The sequence below is a fragment of the Heptranchias perlo genome, chromosome 1 (genome assembly GCF_035084215.1).
Source record: "Heptranchias perlo isolate sHepPer1 chromosome 1, sHepPer1.hap1, whole genome shotgun sequence".
Lineage (NCBI taxonomy): Eukaryota > Metazoa > Chordata > Chondrichthyes > Hexanchiformes > Hexanchidae > Heptranchias > Heptranchias perlo.
The window spans coordinates 170,405,855-170,429,979 of record NC_090325.1 but is presented as its reverse complement, the minus strand read 5'-3'; the positions used below and the strand labels follow the sequence as shown (position 1 = coordinate 170,429,979).

The 24,125-nt window shown below is 40.0% G+C and overlaps 1 protein-coding gene and 1 non-coding gene across 2 annotated transcripts in view; both read right to left on the bottom strand.

Moving 5' to 3' along the window:
- Window positions 1–24,125, bottom strand: part of hspa4l (heat shock protein 4 like) — a 75,994-nt gene that overhangs the window by 26,829 nt on the left and 25,040 nt on the right. The window contains exons 5-11 of the mRNA XM_067993524.1: window positions 22,559–22,658; window positions 17,949–18,082; window positions 15,341–15,585; window positions 13,113–13,189; window positions 5,901–6,052; window positions 4,790–4,896; window positions 307–440 (exon numbers count right to left, since the gene is read on the bottom strand). Of these exons, the coding sequence (XP_067849625.1) occupies window positions 307–440; window positions 4,790–4,896; window positions 5,901–6,052; window positions 13,113–13,189; window positions 15,341–15,585; window positions 17,949–18,082; window positions 22,559–22,658 (949 nt within the window). The remainder of the gene's footprint in view (window positions 1–306; window positions 441–4,789; window positions 4,897–5,900; window positions 6,053–13,112; window positions 13,190–15,340; window positions 15,586–17,948; window positions 18,083–22,558; window positions 22,659–24,125) is intronic.
- On the bottom strand, window positions 21,056–21,127 carry trnae-cuc (transfer RNA glutamic acid (anticodon CUC)). The gene has a single exon. It is a non-coding gene; the product is annotated as a tRNA-Glu (tRNA).

Genomic DNA, 24,125 nt, shown 5'->3' with positions numbered 1-24,125 from the left:
AACAATTAAAAGTTTAACCAATACATAAACTAAATGGGATGTTATTTTCTATTCTATTCTCCAACCCACATCCTTATTCTCCCCTTCCCCAAAGCAACAAGTTAATTTTATAGCACAACTTTGAACCACACGACAGCTTTATGGACATTTAAATTTGATTAGGGTGCTATATAGCTACAGATAGATATATAATATGTAATCTTGATCACGGTTGAACGTGCTCAATACATTTAACAAATTAAAAGCATGGGAAGACTTCTTTAAAAAATGTTTTCTTGGTTTAATTTTTTTAAGAAGTTACCTCACCTATTCTGGAATCTGCATATAAAAGTTCCCGTGGATTACTGTAATATGCGTCCAGGTCAAAAGGCTCTTTTTTGTAGAAAGTGATGACTTTGGAGAATGGTGCTGGATGGTTTTTGCTGAAAACTTCACACTCTCTGAAACAATTCAGACGTTCAGAAACAATTACAAAATACTTAATGATTTAATGCTCACTATTCTGTTTTTGCAAAATGTTACCTAGCTTGTGTTACTACATTTTTAAATAGTTCATTCTGATATTGATTTGGTATGTCCCAGCAAAGAAGTAAACTACCTCTAGGCAGTGGCATACATATGTGTAAGTGCTTTTCTAGTCTGTCATTTAGTACAAAACCCCAAACCCCAAAAATGTTGTACTCTTCCATTGCACAAATAATCTCCAGCATAGTCACCTTATTCAATCATCCTTGTTGGGGGTTGGGGAAGCATGGGGAGATAACATATGATGGAGGAGGACAGGAAAAGATTAGCTAGTCCATTGAGCCTGTCCCTACCCTACTATACCCAAATCAGTATCAACCTTCAGCCCCCTCCTCATGCCCCCAAGTTATGCAATCACCTGGGGAGAAACAAAAAAAGGAAAAAAAAAGGCCAATTTAGGAAAAACTCAGGGAAATTCTTCTCTGACCGATGAAGACAATCAAGCTAGCTCTAGGAGATCAGTGACTGGTGACACTAGCTCCCAATGACCCACGTACCATTCCATCCGTTGAAACTTGTCTGTTCTTTTTCAATGTTTTCCAAAAAGTCCGCACTCACTGCACGCATTGGGAAGAGGTCAACAACTCTCTGCATCTAACCTAATTCTATGCTTTCATAACTTGTACTTGCGTCCCAGAATCCACCCTAAACTATTTAGCTCAAAATAGCCCATCCACAAGTGGACTAGTAAAAGAAAGATGTGCATTTATATAGCACCTTTCATGATCTCAGGATGTCCCAAAGCAGTTTACAGTCACTGAAGTACTTTTGAAGTGTAGTCACTGTTGCAATGTAGGAAACGCAGCAGCCAATTTGCACGCAGCAAGGTCCCACAAACAGCAATGTGATAATGACCAGACAATCTGTTTCAGTGATGTTGGTTGAGGGACAAATATCAGCCAGGACACCAGGGAGAACTCCCCTGCTCCTCTTCGAATAGTGCCATGGGATCTTTTATGTCCACCTGAGAGGGCAGACAGGGCCTTGGTTTAATGTCTCATCCCTCAGTACTGCACTGGAGTGTCAGCCTGGATTATGTGCTCAAGCCTCTGGAGTGGGACGTGAACCCATAACCTTCTGACTCAGAGGCAAGAGTGCTACCAACTGAGGCACAGCTGACACTGTGTATTTGTGATCTTTATTTTTGTAATAGTACGCAAACAGAAGTTGAATGGATTGTACAAAGTGTTTTAATTACTATGGAATTATGCAGCTTATGAAATGAAACAAAAAAGACAGCTCACCTAGTGTTAATTCTGTCTGCCTTTGGAGAGATTAAAGGAGAATGTGCATCAGACACAGATCCGGTCCAGATCATAAGTTTCATTGTTACACTTCCAAGTCCTGCTACCAGATACAGGACAGTGGGAGTTAACTTTCGTGTAAAAGCAGAATAGACTGCTTAAGGGAGCAACTGACACCAATGAACCCAGCGTTTTGGGAGGGGGGGGGGGACTAAGAGAAAGGTCTCTGCATTAATGCCATTTCAGCAATTGGGTTTAATTTGAGAAAGGTGTTATTGTGTGCAGGAGTTAAATGTTTAGTGACAAGATTGTTAGACATGCCAGTCTTCCATACATCCCAAGCCCACAAGGACTGTTGCAATGAGGAGTCTGCATTTGGTCCTCGAAGATGCAGCAACCAACAATTATGCTGTTTCAGTCAATATTGTATTCTTGTTCTATATTAGTGCCAAATGATGGTGGTTTGTTTACATTGGCCCGGACCTTGTTAAAAATGGGCTGCAAGTATGCAGCCATGAGGAAACCTGTGGAAAACACAGTAGTCTACACAAGATCCCTGGAATGGAAACCATAAATGATTTGGATTCGGGAACCGGAAGTACGATATCAACATTTGAGTATAGTTCATATTGAGGAAGACTGAGAAAATTAACAAACTTGCAGAATGAGTGCATAAATGGCAAATGAATTTCAATATAAATAAGTGTGAGGTGGTGCATTTCAGAGGGAGGCCACCTACTCCAGTAGAAAATAAAAGTTTAAACGGGCTAGAGGTGCAATGGGGTCTAGGGGTACAGATTCACAAATTAAAAAGCAGCAACACAGGGTAACAAAGGTTTAAAAAGTGCAAACTAAGCACTGGGGTTCATTTCTAGAGTTATAGTATTCAAAAGCAAAGAAGTTATGTTAAACATTATATAGAATCTTAGTTAGACCACACTTAGAGCAGTGTGCACAGTTCTGGTCTCCATATTACAAAAAGGATATAAAAGCACTGGAGAAAGTGCAAAAAAAGATTTACAAGGATGATACCAGAACTAAGAGTACAACTATCAGAAAAGACTGATCAGGCTGGGGCTCTTTTCCCCTAGAAAAAAAAGAGAAGGCAGAGGTGACCTGACAGCTATATACAAGATAGTCAGTAATAAATCCAATAAGGAACTCAGGGGAAATTTCTTTACTCAGTGGTGAGAATGTGGAACTTGCTACCATATGGAGTGGTTGAGGCGATTAGCATAAATGCATTTAAGGGGAAACTTAGTTAAGAACATGAGGGAGAAAGGAATAGAAGAATATGTTGATAAGATAAGACAAAGTAAAGAGTGGAGGTTTGTGTGGAACATAAACACCAGGACAGACGTGTTGGGCAGAATGGCCCGTTTCTGTGCTGTAAAATTCTTTTGGTTCCACTCTAATGTAGGGGATGCGCTAGCTGGGGGGGGTGGGGGGGCGGTGTCTAGTGTGACCTTTTGTTCAGGGAGTCTAGATTGGACATAACAATATGCTCAATGATTCCCCGCTATATTGTCTGCATTTCCTTGAATCCTTCTCGCCCCAGAGACTTTGTGGATGTTTGAGGGAAGAGGCTCCAATGAAAATAGTGTGGCCAGGACCAAACCCATACAGGTAGAGGTGACCCATCGGCAATGGGATGGGGTAGGGGTGTTGGAATGCAAAAGGTTGAGTGGTCTGCAAGATATTTTCTCAGGTTATGGTTGGGAAGCTTCCATATTTTCCTCAGAAGATATTTGTACTTTGTTTTAAGTTTGAAGGCCAACTGACTCTGACCAGAACCAGGGTTGATTCACCAATACCAGGATTGTGCTGAGATCTCGGAGTGGAGATGTCCCCACTTGGAGAGTCCCTTGTCACTAGACAGATAAGGTACATTTTAGAAACAGTGGCTGTACTGTGCCCTCTGATTTTGATGCAAGTCAGTGTAGTGGATATCTCAGTACCAGTCGATGTTTACGTTCCCTTGGAAATGAGAAACAACATATCCCCAGCAATATCTTCCTGGTGTGAGTAGACATCTTGGGCTTACTGTGCTCATCTAGCTTATCACTGTGGGAAACATGGCACAGTTGTGTCTTACAGATGTATTCTGTGCACCTGAGAAAAACTACAGGACACTTTCAGGAAACGTATTACATTGGTCAGTGCTGAAGATCATATTGTATGATCACAGCACAACTGGGACATGCTTTCTGGACCAAGTGTAAAATTCAAAATGTTCACGCATGCTAATACCATCTGTTTTTGCCCACTTTATCTGTTCTCAACATAGCAGTTTAGAGGTCATAGGACTAGACACTGGTATTATCTTATGATCTAAAACTAACTTTTTTTGTATGCCTAGTCTATTTTCTGGGGATTTACCAGCCAGAACTAATCAATGCTTCCTGGGAAACTTGAACAAGAAACAAAAATTCATACTAAGATAACAGAGATATTGTTTGTCTAATCTACTCCAGTGGAGAAGTTGGAGACTCCGCCCCATACTTTGACAAGAGGTCTGATTCAAGAACTCAAGAACCTTTAGTAGAGAAAAGCAAACTGATGCAAGTCCTAGGCCTTTATTCAAAAAGTGAGGGTCGACTACATGGCACTATATGCAATACCTTGACAGTTAATATGCATATTCAATAAACTCTTTCTCTAGAACTTAATTAAACTAGGCAACTATGGTACGTGGATGAGAAAGTAAGTTAGTGGGCTGTTGTAAAGTGGTGACATCAGCACAAAATCACTGGGAAGAGATTTCGTACCTCCTAATATGAGGGAAATGAATAACAGTGGAATTATTAAACTAGGACTTTAGCTTTAATTAAGCTCTCATAATGCTAGGCATACTAATGCCAAGCCAGTCCCTCCCAATACTATCAGCTCAGTTTAAATATTCCTTCTTCCTCTTTCCCTCCACCCAAGAAAAGGATGCAATGTTTACAACAATTGTTTACAATAGGAGCATTGACAATGATATCAACATGCAGGTACTTAAGATTTTTTTTTAAACTCACCCCAACCCTTCTTCAGTTGTAGATTTCCATTTCAAAGTGATTGGAAAAGGAACTACATCGGTGATGGAAAACTCACGCACTTTAAACGCTGGTGAAAGGATAGCACACTAGGTGGGGGGAAATAAACATCTTTTGGTAGTATAATTTTCAATACCTATTATAGCTTCATATTTTATAGTATATTAAATATCTTATTTTATAAGGTAACGCTTGTAAAAAAAAAAGTAAAAAACATGCAATTTGAACTAGAGACAGAACCTTAAAATTTGTGTCCATATTATGGAAGTTAAATGCAAAAAAAAAAATCAGGCTTTTAACATTTTTACCAGTAGCCATTATATCTTAGCGTATACAGAAAAACCATGGGAGATAACAAAATAGCAAGTTGGATTTGTTTTCCAGTGAGTGTAATTAACTAAATTTGACTTAGTATGTCAGACCACTCCCTCCCCTTCCCCACCCAATAGTTGATATTGGTTTAGTAACATTTAAAAGTTGAGATTCATGTCCCTTATTTCTATTGGTCATTAAGGTTTGATCTAACAGATTAGACTTTTTCCTAATATAAATTTAGACCTATCAAGAGAAAGGCTCAATGCAAACTGGACTGATTACAGAAAGCCCAAGTAGGTACAGCACTGAAAACTACTGATGAATGCTCCTATATTAACTCAGAACACAAAGACCACCAATAGGAACTGCTTACCTAATTCTTCTGAAGAGGATTTTCAAACCATGGAACTGATGAAGTACTTAAATAATCATATCCTAGCTGAGCACTAAGCTCAGACTGTAAAAGCTTAACAATTTGTAATATTTCCTCATTTTTCTGCTTTTGTGAACAGGTCATTCAACTTAGAATGGATTTCTAAACATCAATTTTAAAAGAATGTGCTCAGTTTGACAAGTCTGTTATTCACCATTACTGTTGGGTGGATCATTCCATTTCTCCCATTACCAACACAATGAACATACGGAAGACAAGCATGATACAGTAAAAATGAAAAGGGTGCCAAACTCAAAGCAGTTACATATTCAAGAGACAAAGGAAAAAAAAAAATCCTCTGATATAAATTGATTCAAAAAGATCAATCACTAGCCAGAAAGTTACCTGCAGTGCACAACCTCGTGCTACAGCTTCATCTGCATTGAGTGTTGTGCTTACATCTTTGTGAAAGAATTTTGCAATTCTCTCTTTCACAGCTGGAATTCTTGTTGCCCCACCCAAAATTTCAACAGAGTAGATATCTTCAAACTGCAATTCTGCAATTAAAATACATGAATTACTACTATACAAGAACATATTTCACAATGTATAAACTCGGTTCAACTGTTTTTGCATTCTAATCCATTTGCGTAAATTACATTTACTTTTGCTCTGACCTGGTGATTAACAATTATTCAAGTTGTAGTAATACTAATAGATTAAGCATGGATTTGTTATTCTCTCACTTTTAAATAGGCATTACACACAGATCTGAGATTCAACAGGCTAATACAACTAACTAAAATTTACAAAATACAGACATGTAGACTAATTTTGTCTCAAGCTATATTACTCAGGTTAGGAATTTCATATGTAAGCTGTACATTTATGGATATCTTTAGCCTGAAATGCCTTCAAAATCTGAAAAAGGTATACTTATGTCCCAATCCATTGCACAAAGCACAATATTTGCATCTTTGGATTGTTTAACCAGACAAAACCATCAGTGCTTAAAACACTGATATTCTATAGCTTATGAATCTTTTAGAAATACAATACACCCATAACAACTGTGACACTAGCTTGATTTGAAACATATCTGGCCATTTTCACAAATTATGGCCAGCTGCTTTTGATAACACATTGAAAATACTTATCCAACTGCCTGTCCAAATGGCATGCGTTTTAATTTCCTCTAGCTTAATGTCAATAAAACCAAAGCCATCCTCTTTAGCTCCTCTGTGCCACTGTCTTAGATTCCACCGGTTTCCTAGGCTTGAGGTATGACGCCTTGGTGTCCCATTTGATAGAAATCAACTTCCCTCTCCACAACTAATCCATCAAGACCATTTTCTTCTGCTTCTGCTCCTGTGTCTCCTCCATGCTTTCATCTCTGAACCTTCATTTGTCAAATGCTCTTGATTTGTACATAATGTTGGAGCCTATGCAAAGTTTCACTCCTTCATTACCCCTTGCCAAGCTACACTGGTATATTGTAACACAATGGAAAGATGGTCATCAGGTTCAAATCCCTTCCTGGCCTCACTCCGTCCTACCTCTATGATCTCCTTCTGTTGTTCTTTATGAGGAGTGCTAAATAAATGCAACTTACTTTTTACACAATGACAATTTATATAAACAATTACCAATTCTGAACTGAACAGCTACATCCCAAAAGGCAATACCTCATGTACACTTAACACTAACTAAGGTAGTTTCCCCTAGAACAAAAGCAAACAATGAAAATACACAATTGGCATTTCATCTTTTGTTTGGTATAATGCTAGTTTTAAGCTTGACTAATAGCCTTTTCCATAGAACTTCATCAGATATCTTTTGGAAATCTAGGTACACATCATTGGGCTTACCACAGTTCCCAAGTATTATCATTTCCTCAAAAGTCTATTTACTAGATTATTGTTGTACAGATAAGCTTTGAGTTTACTCCCAATAATAGATTCCATTATTTTACACAGGACTGAAGCAAGACTAACGTGTCCGTAGTGCCCTTATCTTTTTCTCACCCCTTTTGAATAAGGGGTGAGAAAAAGATAAGGTGAATAAGCCTATTTCCAGTCTACTGGTACCTCCCTAGAATCTAAAGGTTCCACACAGTCAATGGAGTTCTTTTAGCCGATTTAAAGCTTTCACCTTGTTTATAATCAGTCACTAATATGGCTCTGGATACCTCTGGTTGTGTAAGACATATTGCTCACTCTTTCCTAGTGACTACTTGGGGGAAGTAATCATTCAGAATATTAACTATTTTGTGCTAATCTTCAGTTTTGAGCCCATATACATCCAAAAGTTCTCACCTTTTCTCTGACAGACCTTTTTTTTATTGTGGTACTGAAATAATATTTTTACTGTTATGTTTTGCCTTGTAGATGTGCTTTTTCCACATTATAACTTGTTTTTGTGTGGTCCAATATTCATCCCAGTGACTCCCTTCCCCCATCGCTGCAGGATTTGTAGAGGGCATTTTACCCTCTCTTTCACTTTTAATCCATTTAAGGACATTAGTGTATATGAGCTTGCAGATTCTAAATATGCATTTATTTGGCATTCTCAGCATTTATTCCTTTAAAGGCTTTCTACTTTTTCTCCAGTCAATATTGAATATCTTGTTCCAATTCACTTGTTTTAGTTGTTTCCATATTTCACTGAATTTAACTCAATGTTATAAACCTAGCTCCTGGTCGTAGGTATATCTGAATTTCAGATTATGCTAAATTTGTGCATGCTGTCCCCCATGCACAACACAACTTCCATTTCCTGTATAATGTCAGGGTCATTAACAAATAGTAGGTAATGACTATAAATTACTCATTGAATTTAGTCAAACTATTCCAAAGCAAAAGTGACAAGCCACCACAGTAGTTTTCAAATGAGTCTATTAAGGATTCCTAGGGGTCCCTAAGGTCAATCTACTACAGGTGTATGGGTGTGGCAGTGCAGCAAGAGTGGAGACAGCGAGGCACGAAGAAATTAAGAGCTGCATCTCAAGCACACTATCGAGATTAATGAGGAAAGTCCACGAGAGCTGCACAATAAAGTAGATTTCAAAGAATGTTTGAAGGGCTCGCTGGGGTTCAGGTAGGTCATTGTCCCTTATGTGATTCTTTGCCTCTGGTGTAGAAAATAATCTTCTCAAAGAGGAGCCTGCAACCACCTTACCTGCCTTTACAATCCACTGCTAGACTCTGATGAAGCAAAGGGATATGAATATGATGGTCCTATCAACTACTAAAACAACCCAAATCTATTTAGGAATAATTCTAAATACAACATATGAGGCTTCAGAAGGATATTGGGAACTGATTGTAAGCAGCTTCCTTTTCCAGTAAAGCTACAACACTGGCATCTACCAGACAATGTGGAAAATTGCCCAGGTATGTCCTGTCCACAAAAAGCAGGACAAATTCAATCCGGCCAACTACCGCCCCATCAGTCTACTCTCAATCATCAGCAAAGTGATGAAGGTGTCGTTGACAGTGCTATCAAGCGGCACTTACTCACCAATAACCTGCTCACCGATGCTCAGTTTGGGTTCCGCCAGGACCACTCAGCTCCAGACCTCATTACAGCCTTGGTCCAAATATGGACAAAAGAGCTGAATTCCAGTGAGGCGAGTGTAACGTCCCTTGACATCAAGGCAGCATTTGACCAAGTGTGGCACCAAGGAGCCCTAGTAAAATTGAAGTCAATGGGAATCAGGGGGAAAACTCTCCAGTGGCTGGAGTCATACCTAGCACAAAGGAAGATGGTAGTAGTTGTGGGAGGCCAATCATCTCAGCCCCAGGGCATTGCTGCAGGAGATCCTCCTGACTCCCCAAAGCCTTTCCACCATCTACAAGGCACAAATCAAGAGTGTGATGGAATACTCTCTACTTGCCTGGATGAGTGCAGCTCCAACACTCAAGAAGCTCGACATCATCTAGGACAAAGCAGCCCGCTTGATTGGCACCCCATCCACCACCCTAAACATTCACTCCCTTCACCACCGGTGCACCGTGGCTGCAGTGTGTACCATCCACAGGATGCACTGCAGCAACTCGCCAAGGCTTCTTCGACAGCACCTCCCAAACCTGCGACCTCTACCACCTCGAAGGACAAGGGCATCAGGCACATGGGAACACCACCTGCACGTTCCCCTCCAAGTCACACCATCCCGACTTGGAAATATATCGCCGTTCCTTCATCGTCGCTGGGTCAAAATCCTGACAGTAAGGTGGGAGAACCTTCACCTCACAGACTGCAGCGGTTCAAGACGACGGCAGTATGGGCAATAAATGCTGGCCTTACCAGCAACACCCAAACCAATGAACGAATAAAAAAAAGTTTACCTTCAAATAATTACTGATGTTACATAATTTTTAGTCTTAGGATCAAATATAAAATGCACTGAAGAGCAATAATGTAAGGAAATAGTTTTCACTATTGCCTAATGATAATCAGTTGACAGTAGCAAGTTGCATCTTTAAACAACATGGGAGAACATTGGCCACTGATGTCAGGCTACAGCATAGGACTATTTAAATATATTAGGATAGTAATATTTGCCTAATTGCTCACCTACAAGCTGGTTGTAACTGGTTATAAAATCCAGAGCTCAGTTTCCATCCTCTGATTAGATCTGTTGAGATCTACCACAAAAGCTCAAAGGAATGCTAACACCATGAATGCAAACACCCAACGTACAGAAAACTGAAAACCAAAGTGTAATGTAGATTTAAAAGTTTAGTTTTTTTGAATGATTACAGCACAGAAGGCAGCCATTTGGCCTGTCGAGTGTGTGCCGGCTCTCTGCAAGAGCAATCCTGTTAGTCCCACTCCCCTGCTCTTTCCCTGTAGCCCTGCAAATTTTTTCCCTCCCTTCATGTACTTATCCAATTCCCTTTTGAAAACCACAACTGAATCTGCCTCCACCACCCTTTCAGGCAGTACATTCCAGATCATAACTACTCGCTGTGTAAAAGTTTTTCCTCACGTCACCTTTGATTCTTTTGCCAATCACCTTAAATCTGCGTCCTCTGGCTCTCGCCCCTTCCACTAATGGGAACAGTTTCTCTATCTACTCTGTCTAGACCCCTTATGATTTTGAACACCAATCAAAACTGCTCTCAACCTTCTCTGCTCCAAGGAGAACAACCCTAGCTTCTCCAGTCTATCCATGTAACTAACATCCCTCATCTCGGGAATCATTCTAGTAAATCGCTTCTGCACCCTCTCTAAGGCCTTCACATCCTTCCTAAAGTGCAGTGCCCAGAATTGGACACAATACTCCAGCTGTGGCCAAACCAGTGTTTTAAAAGTTCAACATAACTTCCTTGCTTTTGTACTCTATGCCTCTATTTATAAAGCCCAGGATCCTGTATCCTTTTTTAAACTGCTTTCTCAACCTACTCTGCCACCTTAAATGACCTGTGTACACATACCCCCAGATCTCTGTTCCTGCACCCCCTTTAGAATTGCACCCTTTAGTTTATATTGCCTCTCCTCGTTCTTCTTACCAAAACGTATCACTTTGCACTTCTCGGCATTAAATTTCATCTGCCATGTGTCCGCCCATTCCACCAGTCTGTCTACGTCCTCTTGAAGTCTATCACTATCCTCCTCACGGTCCACTACACTTCCAAGTTTTGTGTCATCTGCAAATTTTGAAATTGTGCCCTGTACACCCAAGATGTGTCAAGAAAAACAGTGGTCCTAGTACCGACCCCTGGGGAGCACCACTGTATAGTTGCAAATTAACAAGGTTATGGCTAATAAGTTAGCAAATTATACCGAATGGTCAAAGAATAAAACACAGATGAAGATAAATAGAAAGGCAGTAAGCTGTAAGAATATTTTGGCAAAAATACAGTAGAATGGGAGGCAGGGAGAAAACATTTTACACTTTTAATGAATTTTTTGTGCTTAAGGAAAGGGACATTAGTGCTAAAAAAATTGGACACTATTTCAGGCACCAAGTGTCAGATAAAGTATAGCAGAGTAAAATAGCCTGGAAAAAAATCAAGTTTGGAGTGTACTACACAATATCAACTGGGCAACAAGCTCCAAACCATTGATCCCTCTGGTTACTAAGCCAGGCATGCAATAATGACCTTGTCCTTCAGACATAAATCTCGTAAAGTAGTTAGCACTTCCAAAGTTCCATTCATAATATGCAATCATATGCATCCAATTAAAGAATATTGCAAATGTGTGAATTTGCTTGCTAATTTAAAATAAAAAAAAAGTCAGATGGTATGTTGCTGTTTCCTCTGGTGGGGAAATCCAGAACAAGAGGCATAATCTTCAAAAATTAAAGCCAGGCCAGGTAGGAATGAAATCAGGAAGAACTTTTCCCCACAGAAAAGGGTAGTGGAAATCTGGAATTCTCTTCCCCCCCCCCCCCCCCCCCCCACAAAAGGCTGTGGATGCTGGGTCAATTGAAATTTTCAAGACTGTTAACATTGTTGGGCAAAGGATATGGAGCAAAGGTGGGTAAATGGAGTTGAGGTACAGATCAGCCATGAATGACAGAACAGGCTGGAAGGGCTGAATGGCCTCCTCCTGTTTTTTAAAAAAAATTAATTCATGGGATGTGGGCATCGCTGGCAAGGCCAGCATTTATTGCCCATCCCTAATTGCCCTTGAGAAGCTGGTGGTGAGCTGCCTTCCTGAACCGCTGCAGTCCGTGTTCCTATGGTTGTCCTTTATTTTCATTAGATTCATGTGCAGATTTAAATAAGGCATAAACAATGTTATAACAAAGGACATCAATTTTAAACATCCTGTTTCAAATTGTAGTTCTAATGTAATAAGTGCAATTGAATGGTGAAATGTTGTTCTTTGTACAGTAACCAGTTGGTGTTGAGTATAACAATGCATTCCACTGACTACAATGCAGGAATCCTGTAATCTATGCAGAAGGAGTTTGAGATTTAACAGGTGGAATCTTGGATTTAAGATTTGAATTTGGTGAGGGTACTTGTCTTTTTTGACCTAGTTTTATGTCCAGTGGCTCCACTCACCACCTCATTGGTCTTAATTCTCTAACACCTGGATTCAAATGGAACATTGGCAGTGAATTTAACCAAAGAATGTGCTTTTAAGCAGGCTTTACTGTAGAATGTTTAATCCAGTATGCAGATGACAGCTAAGAGGGTACTCAATAACCCTACAGGTCACATAACCCTACAAGGGAAGATTAATGAAAAGGTAGTATTTCTGGATTGTAGGGAACAAGATATTTTTGAGAGAATCATGAAACTGTTGAGACAAACATTCTACAAAATACCTAAAATTGTATGGGTAAATAATTTTTGTCCCCCCATTATAAATTCCCATGTTGGAAACTGCTTATGTAAATTAGTCACCCTATAATTACATAGGCGATGTGGCAGTGCCAGTACTGTCAAGACAGTGTAATTACAGCATAACAAGTTTACATAAGAAACTTCCATTATAAAAAAATGAGACAGTATGACTAAAATGGACACCGAATTACATTCGCACATTCTGGTTGAATTATTGTCCCCACTTCACCTGCAAAGTATGGGTGTATATATAATTTTCTTTTTAAAAAAGTTGTAGAGTTACAAGATAATCAAGTTTAAGGAGGCTACTTACTGGCTTGTTCCATGATGCTTTTTAAGGGGGTCTCCACTTTGGTTAAAAAAGAGGCACAAAGTTCTTCAAACTGTGTTCTAGGAAGGAAAAACAAAATATTTCCAAAGATCATATTGCTGCTAAGAGACTAAGTTATCCAAACAGATGGAACATTTTTAATTTTGAGTAAAAAAGTTTGAGAAAAGATAACTCTCTTCAAAAAGGTAGCCATGTTGCTTCTATAGACATCCTGTTTCAGCAAGATTATAAAAAGGGTAGGAAGATACTAAAGTAAAATATTAAATCTGAATTGCAACTAGTTGAAATTTTAAGCAATACCACCATCTTTACATAGCTTCACTTAATGTACTTTTCTTGAATTGGTTAATTTAGTTATAGTACATTTCCACTATACATTCAGTACAGCCATCAGTTTTTGTTAACAATGCGGCAAGTCTTAAATCTGCACAATGAAACCTGTAAATTAGGGACACCCAAGGGACTTTTTTTGCATGTGTCCTTATTTTCAAAATGGTCATTGTTTGTACAGTTAAATAGCCAAATATCCTGGGATTGGCTGTATCTCCTGCAGCGGTCCTTTTTCTCTACCCCCACCCCCCCACCTTCACCTGGGATCATGCTTAATCCTGGAGCCCTGCCAGCAGGATGCGATTTCAATTAATTTTCTATTCATTGGGGTTACCCAGTTCATTGCCTTCATCGCAGGGTCCTTTTCCATTGAGGGAAGGATGTCCGGATCCTGGGATCTGCTACGTTGGCAGCCTGAACAGGGCAAGGAGGCTGCTGTAGGGCCAGAATGCCTGGGAGATCCCAGCCAAATTTGTGGGGGGGGGTGGGGGTGAGAGAATTTAATATCCTGCAGATCCATGTTCAGGACCTCCTCCCACCATGTGCTGCAGCTGCTAATGTTTGAAGTGTTGGGGGGTGGGTACGGGGCTGTTAACAGCTCCAGTACGTGATGTACTGGTGGAGTAGGGTTGCCAACTTTGCTTGGAGGCATTGATGGTGGTCTGATCACATGACATCGACAAATGTTTTTGGCTTTACCTTCTAAAAAGGTTGGGTCCCCTGTAGTTGAGAATCTTTATTGTGGTTTCACGCCAGCAGCTATTGTGTCACAAGTTTAAGGTGACTGGCAAAAGAACCAAAGGTGACATGAGGAAAGACTTGTTTTTTTAAAACTCAGTGAGCGGTTAGGATCTGGAATGCACTGCCCGAGGGGATGGTGGAGGCAAATTCAATCATGGCCTTCAAAAGGGAACTGGACAAGTACTTGAAAGGAAAAAAAATTGCAGGGCAACGGGGATAGGGCGGGGGAGTGGGACTAGCTGGATTGCTCTTGCATAGAACCGGCGTGGACTCTATGGGCCGAATGGCTTCCTTCCATGCCGCAACCTTTCTATGATTATAAGTTCCAAGAACTAGGAGGTCACCCGTGAGCAGGTGGAGGGGAAACAGAGGGAAGGGAAAAGGAGAAACCATTCTCTCCATCTCCCTCCAAATCCTCAGTCTCCCTTCCCCAAGCCTCCATTCCCTAGTCTCCCTCTCCGAACTCAAGACCTTGCCATTTCAGGATTCCTGATTCCCCTCCAGTTGGCAGTTCCCGGCTTTTGTGCAATGGGGAGTTCTTTACCCAGCATCCAGTGGCTGGAGGAAACTGCTCTATCCCTGGAATGGAGCCGTACAAGCCTTCAATCCCAGAGGTAGAGCTTCTCTGCTACTATGGATGCTGGGAAAAGAACACTCCATTCCACAAAAGTCGTGCCTTTCACCAGCTGCCGCCTCGTACTTACCTGCGTCTCCCGTGTTTTAAGTTTTAAATGGACTTGGTGCATTGAAGGCTGCCCGTAGTTTCAGAGTGTCTGTGGTTTCAAAGTGCAGTGTGTATTTATTACAATGCAAGTTATTTGGGATGATCAATAAGTGTCTGTTTTTTTTGGGGGTGTCCATTTGTACAGGTTTCACAGTGGTAGAAACTGCTCAAGACCTCACCACAGTAATCTACTCCATCTTTCCCGGCAGAGTATGACTTTCGTGTGGAATGTGGTCTAGTGTTAGGTTAACCTGAACATAGCCACTCATAACTATGACTGCCGATCTAAATTCCTCATCAAGGTTAATGTTACAAATTGTCTTCAGGTAGTTTTCTCCCGCCCCCCTTCACTTTAGCAAAGTAGAAAATAACAAAACTTGAGATGGAATGAAAAGGCACAACAAAATACATTTACCTGTTCATTCTACCAGATACATCAATATCATTCATGAAGCACTCTATGTTCATTGGGAGATCAGAGGCATTCGCACTCATTAGCTTCTTCAATTTCTCACACTCCTGGTGCAGACGCAGCAAAGCTCTACCATTAGCTTTCACGTTTAGTTTATATTTGATCTTAAATTCTTCACAGAAGTAATCTACCAAGACCTGATCAAAATTCTTTCCACCCAGGTAGGGATCAAATGCAGTTCCCAGAACCTATGATTTGTAGAAAAAAAGTCAAAATCACTGCAAGGAAAAGATAGTATTCTAAATTTATTAATGCATAGTTTTCTGCAATAACTAACAGCTTTACATACATACTGCAATATTCAAAATCATTTAGAATGTTGACATGTTCATATACCACAAATTACACAGAGTGCAATGTAGGTTCAGCCAGAAACCGCTGTACTGCCATTAGCAGCTTATCTGGAAACGGCATCCAGGGAAAAAAAAGAGCTTGACCAGCACCAGATTTCAGATGTACTAATACAATGGGAGAGTTTGCACTAGAGATAGCCATTAGTGCATTTTGACCAAAAATCAATTTTTTAAGTAAGATGAGCAATATTCTCAAATCCCTGCATAAAGTGTTATAGAAATAATCTGAAAATCTTTTTAGATGAGTTATGAGAGGACAAACATAAATCTCACTGTCAATCTTCAAGGAGCTAATTTTCAAAAATGTAATACCAATGTAAAATAAGTTGGCCCTGGGCAATTTCAGGTTTCTGTACTATTTTAAATGTGTTTTGAGCAGACAATAAACACCTGGACAATACTGGCTTCATGCAAGTTTAGCCCAATACTTAGTAAGTTAAGTTGGAATCATAGCTCCACGATTGCTCAGAGAACTTATCCAGTGAGTAGCTGAGCCATGCTAATCAGGAAGGTCCAATGCTTAATCCCCAGTCTGTGTTAAGTTAGCTGATCTTGCTCTGGGCAGTTGGGAGCTACCATTAGCTTCAGTATCCCGAGGTAGGTAAGGAGAAAGAAACAGGAGCCAGGGTTATCGCTCCTGATTGCTATCCAGTGACCCCTCCTGGAAAGCACATAAGGAGAACAGGACTGGGCTCAATTTCAACACCACCACCACCCACATGGTCAAATAACCTGCTGACACTCACTGTCAAGTCTTAAACATGAATAATGGCCACTTGGGCAAGATACTGGACAGTGACTAGTGTCCATGGAACTATATCCCAGCAATGCCTTGAGGAGAGGAGAGCAGAGGAGAAAACTGGTATTGTCCAAAGCAGAGTGGGACTACAATGCTTCATGTGATTTGATTTAAAAAGTAAAACTTCAAAACAAAATCATTCATGCATAAAACAGAAAAACTGCCAAGCTAATTATGCTTACAAATTCACTTTCTGATGACTAAGTCATTTATAAAATATTAAAGTCTAATTAAATCAGATTTATGTAAAAGGTTTTGGGTCTATTAAAGTATACAAGTAGTCTCCAGTTTACCTAATGTCACTGAACTAAGAGCCCACTGAAAAATTATTTTATCAAGCTTAGTGAATATACAAGATGATCTTATCTTAGCAAGATAACATTCAGCTTGTCACCCAGCTTCTAGCCCTGAGAGGTGGTTCTTCTACATTAAAGATAGTGAGCACAAGGAAAAATGAGGCATGGTCTGATAACTGACATCTTTTATTGAAAGTTGACCCCCTCATGGACAAAACCTTTTTGGGAAAAAATTGTGCGTTACTCTTCCTGCAACTGACACGCTACTGTTCTCCTACTCTAATTCTGTCTCACTGTGTCTTCTATTCGCCATCTCTCTTTATGCTTCACATACTTTTTTTTTACATCTTCGAATGATTTTCTGTGACTAACTTCTATTTTCGGTTTGTTGTGTTCCATCTCCTTTTTGTAGCTCATTTCTTTGTATGGCTTTTGCACAATTTCCATTTTTTTGTTCACTTTGTATGTTCCTCTCACATTTCCTTTTTCCTTTCATTAGTTATGGAGACCTGGAGGTAGACTTGGGGTTTAAACTCAAATTCACAGAAGTTATCAGGTCTCTCAGACTGGGGGAGGGGGTCATGGGCCTTGTAGTCTTCATGCAAAGTAGTGGAAGTCAGAGCCTAGGGCTCAAAGAGCAAGGAAGTCAGAGCTCAGTAATAGTTGGGGCAAAGAGCACAGGGATAAGACTGTCCCAGAGAAAGTATGGAGAGTGGAACTAGAATATAATCTTTAACACTCCGAGAGGCATTTCTGATAGCAACCATGGTCAGTGAGAAACTAGGAAATAAATTTTAAACATAATACAAAAACAGGATCCTGTTGGTTTTCATATTTATGCAATGGACAGACCCAAACACCACAAGCTATTTTGCTTATGCAATATGTCAAATCATCTTGTTGTAAAAAATGTCCGAACAGACCATTCAGTTGACACTTGGGTCTTTGTAACCACTATGTATGTTCTGCATTTTTCCAGTTTTAAGTTTCTAACTCAACCAAAACTTAAATTCAATTAAAATTCATCTACATTCAACAAAGCAGGATTAGATTTCTAATCTTTACAAAAAGATTTAAAAAAGCAAAGCTTTTATGCTACTAACCTTAAGTTTTCCCTTGTTAAATGCACAAACAGAAGTCTGATAGGCTGAATGTCCCATATCTACAAAGACCACATTCCTTGGTTTCTCTTCTGGGGCTGGTAGGTCTTGTTTGTAAATACCATATGCAAGAGCAACTGGAAAATAGAAAACAGATTAACAGCTAAGAATCCTATCCATGTGGCTGGGTTTGTACAATGTTTGTCAAGACTACTGCTAAATCGAGACACGGGAAATCGGCACTGCAGTGGCACTGAGCGTTAGCTCATCAACATTCAGTGCTGCAGAGCAGGCACACAGTCCTGTGCTCATCTATTACTGATTAGAGGTACATCTAGCAGCAGTGCTCAGCAAAGGCCATGGCATCGCCCATGGTGAAGAGGAAAGAAAATAAAAAGAAAGGCCACCCTTGGCAGTCCATGGAGCTCCCGCGCTGTAATTTCTACATGAAATTGTCCATAAAATAAGCCTGGGAGTAGGTATCAGCAGTAGAGGTATCAACTCATTTGGACAAAGGAAAAGAGATAAAAAGTTACAGAAAAAAGGGAAAGGCCATATGAATGGGATTACATAGCTTCAGTCAAAGAGCTGGCACAGGCATAGGAGTGATGGACTGAATGGCCACCTCCTATGCTGTAATTTCTATGAAAACTTGTCCAGAAAATAAGAAAAATGTCTGTTGCATTTTTTAAAAACTCAGCTTGCTTTCTAAAATAGGGAGGGCTATGGTTAATAAAATTTTAAAGAAGTGCAGTTCAAAGCTGGGCAACAATTCAAATTTTGTTGTTTCGTCTCCAAGGGGTTAACTTTCGTTGCTGAAGCCCAACTATTAGCTTTATTACTAAATAAATTGTAATATTGAATATAAACATGCACAATACTACACATTAGCTCACTATCAAAAGTTCAGTTTAAAAAAAACACATAATAACTAGCCTGCATAGAATTTATCATTTGTATTCCCAATATCCTTCCAGGCTGTTCATCTCCAAACAGTTCACTTCAATTATGGGAACTAGGTGCTTCAGGTAGTAGATCTGCAGCGCAGAAAGAGAACTACAGCTATCGCCCTCCCTCCCCCCCCCCCCCCCAGCAGAGCTAGAGTAGAATGCTCTATATGGATTGTATCTAACAAACTGATCCAGTAGTAAAGACATATGTCAAAGCTGGAACTTGAGTGACAAGCAGCTATGGAACTCAAACCCCAAATTACCTAATTAAGAGGCAGAAGTCTCTACCTCCACTACTCAGGCACAACTGCTGCTCATATTCAAAGTTGTATTTTTACTAAAGGGTACACACAATAAGCCACCCAAACAAGGAGGGGGAAAATCTCCAGGTGTTTTCAGTAGTTAATAAGAGCATTATGGGAAAGGAGAATACAAAAGTTAAAGTTGTTGCATTCAATAAGAGAATAGAATAGGTAAACTGGCAATGGGATCCAATTTGCAGTATATCTCCTTTCTAACACCAATCTAAAACATGCATATCAGACATTCATATCTAAGTTTTTTTTTAAAAAAGCAATATAAATGTTAACCAGAAAAAACCTAACTCAGACACATTGCATACAATGTAGAGCACAAACAGGCCATTCATCCCAACTGGTCCATGCTGGTGTTATGCTCCACACCAGCTTCCTCCCACCACTCTTCATCTAACCCTATCAGCATAACCTTCTATTCCTTTCCCCCTCGTGTCATCTAGCTTCCCCTTAAATGCATCTATGCTATTCGCCTCAACTACCCCTTGTGGTAATGAGTTCCACATTCTAACCATTCTCTGGGTAATGAAGTTTCTCCTGAGTTCCCTATTGGAACTATTAGTGACTCATTTATGGCCCCTAGTTTTGGTCGCCCCCATAAGTCTCCCTTCTCTACCATACCAAACTCTTCCATAGTCTTAAAGACCTCTATCAGGTCGCCCCTCAACCTTCTCTAGAGAAAAGAGCCACATCCCGTTCATTCTTTCCTGATAGGTATAACCTTCAGTTCTGGTATCATCCTTGTAAATCTTTATTGCACCTTCTCCAGTGCCTCTATATCCTTTTAATAATATGGAGACCAGAACTGTGCACAGTATTCCAAGTGTGGTCCAACCAAGGTTCTATACAAGTTTAACAACTTCCCTGCTTTTCAATTCTATCACTAGAAATGAACCCCAGTGCTTTGTTTGCTTTTAATTAAAAATGGCCATATAAACCTACATCGCTACCTAGATTCTTTTGCGCCTCAACCCTGTTTAGACTCATTTTCCAAGCAGTATGTGGTCTCTTTATTCTTCCTACCAAAATTGAAATTTATTTGCCAATTACACACCCATTCTGCAGGTTTATTAACGCCGTCTTGTATTAACTATACCCCCAATTTGGTGTCGTCCGCAAATCCGATTCCAGCATCCAAATCCTTTATGTAAATGGTGAACAGTGGTCCCAGCACCGATCCTTGTGGAATACCACATCCCACCATTTGCCAGTCTGAGTAACTACCCTCTACTCCTACTTTGTTTTCTGTTTTCTAGCCAGCGTGCTATCCATTCGCGCGCGCACGCACGTTGGTCAAGCATGAACTTCCCTTTTGAAATCCATGCTGACTATTATATTTTCGGTTTCTAGATGTTTTTCTATTACATATTTGAGTAAAGATTCCATTTATAGTTCCCTGGACGTGTTCTATCTCCCTTTTTAAAATATAGGAATCACATTAGCTGTCTGCCAGTCCTCTGGCATTGTTCCCCATGTAATAGTGCCTCTGCTAGCTCTTCCCTAACTTAGAATCATAGAATCATAGAAGTTACAACATGGAAACAGGCCCTTCGGCCCAACATGTCCATGTCGCCCAGTTTATACCACTAAGCTAGTCCCAATTGCCTGCACTTGGCCCATATCCCTCGATACCCATCTTCCCCATGTAACTGTCCAAATGCTTTTTAAAAGACAAAATTGTACCCGCCTCTACTACTGCCTCTGGCAGCTCGTTCCAGACACTCACCACCCTTTGAGTGAAAAAATTGCCCCTCTGGATCCTTTTGTATCTCTCCCCTCTCACCTTAAATCTGTGCCCCCTCGTTATAGACTCCCCTACCTTTGGGAAAATAGAAAGAAAGCAATCTTCCCTGACCGGGAATCGAACCCGGGCCGCGGCGGTGAGAGCGCCGAATCCTAACCACTAGACCACCATGGAACTTCTTTTAATATGCATGGATGCAATCCATCCGGACCAGGGTTTTTTTTAATCCTAAGTTTGATTAGTTTATCAATTATCTCCCCCTTTATCTTAAATATCTTTATATCTTTGATATCTCTTCTAATGTCATGCCCACCATGTTAGTCTTCCTGGCAAACACTGAGGCAAAGTAATTATTCAACATTTGTCATTTCAATGTCATTATCTGCAAGTTTATTTTGTGCATCCCTTAGTGGCCCTATCCCTATCATGATTTTAATTTGGTTATTTATGAGTCTGTAGAATACTTCTCTACTACTTTTTATATTACTTCTGGAGGTTAAGTATTTTACTTGAGTTTTTCTCCTTTAAAAAGAAAGCATTAAACTTTGATTGGAGTATCTAAAAATCTGGCAATTAACTGAGACAAATCTCCTAAGCTGCAGTTATTGTAGTACTGTCGGAAAGCACTACCTTTGGAAGTAGAGAGAGTGTGCTGAGTTTGCACTGTCAAATTGGAAAAGTAGATCACAATGCATAGTTAAAGCATGCAAATGCCCTGCTAACTAGTGTAAACAAAAAGGGCAGTGAAACAGCTAGTGGAAAAATGACTGTTTACTAATCTAGGCTCCTTCATTATCTGAATTAGCTAATTTCAATTGGGGGAGCAATAAGACCTAACATTTGGCCTCACCACCAATGCATTGTAGGAGAAAACTGGCTAGTGTTTGTGCTCCTGATTGCTAACCCACTGGAAGTGTGCATGTGCAGACACTGGGTGTGAACAGAGTTGGCTCAGCTATAAATGCTCCATGCCATCAAATAGCCTGTCAACATAATGTTAAAGCTCACACTTGGAAAATGACCCCTTGGGTAAGGCAGCAAAAGTGCCCATAGAACCAAATCTGTAGTAGAGCTCCTTGAAGTGATCTCACCAAAATTCATACCGGCTTGGCTGCAGTTATTTTGCAATGCTGTGAAGACAAAGTTGCTTTATCATGATGCAAAATGTTCCATATAACTGCACCATTAGAATTGTTTGAGCTAAAGCAAGATGTCCCAGAGTGATCAAAAATTTGAATTCACTCTAGTTTGTACCTCAAATGGAAGTGATGCTGGGTCAACATTACATTGTTTTAAAAAGCAAAAACTGCAGCGTACTGTCCCAGTTCTATACTGACTAATATTTTCACTGTCATTTGTATGGCAGTTAATGCCGTGCATTTGCATGTGCAATGCTTGGCTTCTCCCAATGTGACAATATGCTGAATCTGCACTGTCTCCATTCACCTCTTTGAAGTGTTCCTGACAAGCTCGTGCCTCTTTATTAAAGTTTTATTAAAGAATTACACACTTGTGGTTGTTCAGACAACTAACAGAAATGTTTAAGTCTAGGAATGCTTACATCCATCTCAGCAACAGGCAAATATATATTGCCTTTTCTTTTACCTGCAGTGGTGTCGTTCATCAGCCGCAGACAATTAAGTCCTGCGATCTCAGCAGCAGCAATCACAGACCTTCTCTCTATATCGGTGAAAAAACTAGGGACCTGCCAACAGAGTCAGAAAATTCTGGTTGTAAAATATTTTAATATATAAGCCAGGATCGAATACTGACATACTACCAATGTGACATACAATCCTCAGATCATGTAACAGCAGCCACATTCTACAAATGAAGGAAAATAAAAGCCGTAACAAATCAAAATAGAAATATATACCCCCACCATTTTACAGTAACTTGAAAATAAAAATTAGTTACAACTCTTACTAATTTCAGGATGTGACAACCTATTTGCTTCTAATCATAATTCCAAAACAAAAGCCTTCATTGGATTAGGTATAAATCAGAGCAGTGAAACAAGATTCGAAAAACAAACTCGTGTTCAAAGTGAAAAACGCAAACCTGCATGATCAAGGCAATGACCCAGAATTTGCTGGAAAAAAGGAGAGTTCATGGTGCACAGTTATTAGTATGTAAAAAACCCAGCAATGAGAGTCAAGGAAGAGATATGGTGAGTTTCGAATCGCCACAAATTGCTGGACGACTTGCGCTGCTCCGCTGTTAGCCTCCCGAGTGCCAAGAAATTGCTGCATTTGTGCCTTAAATATGAATTAAGTTTGTCGCAGAAAGTTAAGGCTGCTATTTCACGGTGCAAGGACACTGTTAATGGGTGATTTATGCTCCTAACATACCACTCAAAACTTGGAGGCCCAAAAAGGGAACAATTGAAACTATGGAGCCTGCAGGTAGCAAATTGTTCCTACAGGTTTCTAAAAATCTTACTTTTCCTTTGTCTTTCTTCTCTCAATCCAACCTTTCCCTCTCTATCTAATTTGGCTCTAATTCACCATATTTCCTTCTCTATCGTTCGCTCTGTTTCTTGCTCTATCCTTAAGTTTAATTGGTTTCTGGAGATAGACCATTCGTCCTGTCGTTCACCAAGGTCCTAGATACCCAGTTGACCTCGACACGCCACTAACAACTCGCACCTCCACAACCCAGCAATTTACAGCTCAAAAATAATTGGCAGCTGAAGGGTGACTCACGGCACCTGCCACAAGATGCTCTGCTGCAGCCAATTCTGGGCCATTGAAGTTTTAGTGCTTATGGTGAAATGAGTGATTTCAGTACAAATGAATGCAAAATATTTCAATTTTTAAAAATAAATAAAATAAAATGGCCAGATACAGAGCAAGGTACTTGAATTATTCTTATTTTCTGCATTATCAATCTTTATACCTGGAGGACCAGTCTGTGCCAAATTGTAGACCCTCACCCGCAACAAATTGGGTGGAGACTGCCCAAACTAATTTCATGACAATTCTACATCCAGGGAGGACATTTTCATGTCATTAATTTGGACCAGTATCCAGAATGAACAGATGGATAACCACACAGCCATATGAAACCTGTTCGGTAGCCAATTAGAATCATTGCCAGAAAAATGCCGAAGCACAGCACACTAGCAATTTGCCAAGAAAGATTTGGGCCAGTGATTTTGGGACAGGGTGGA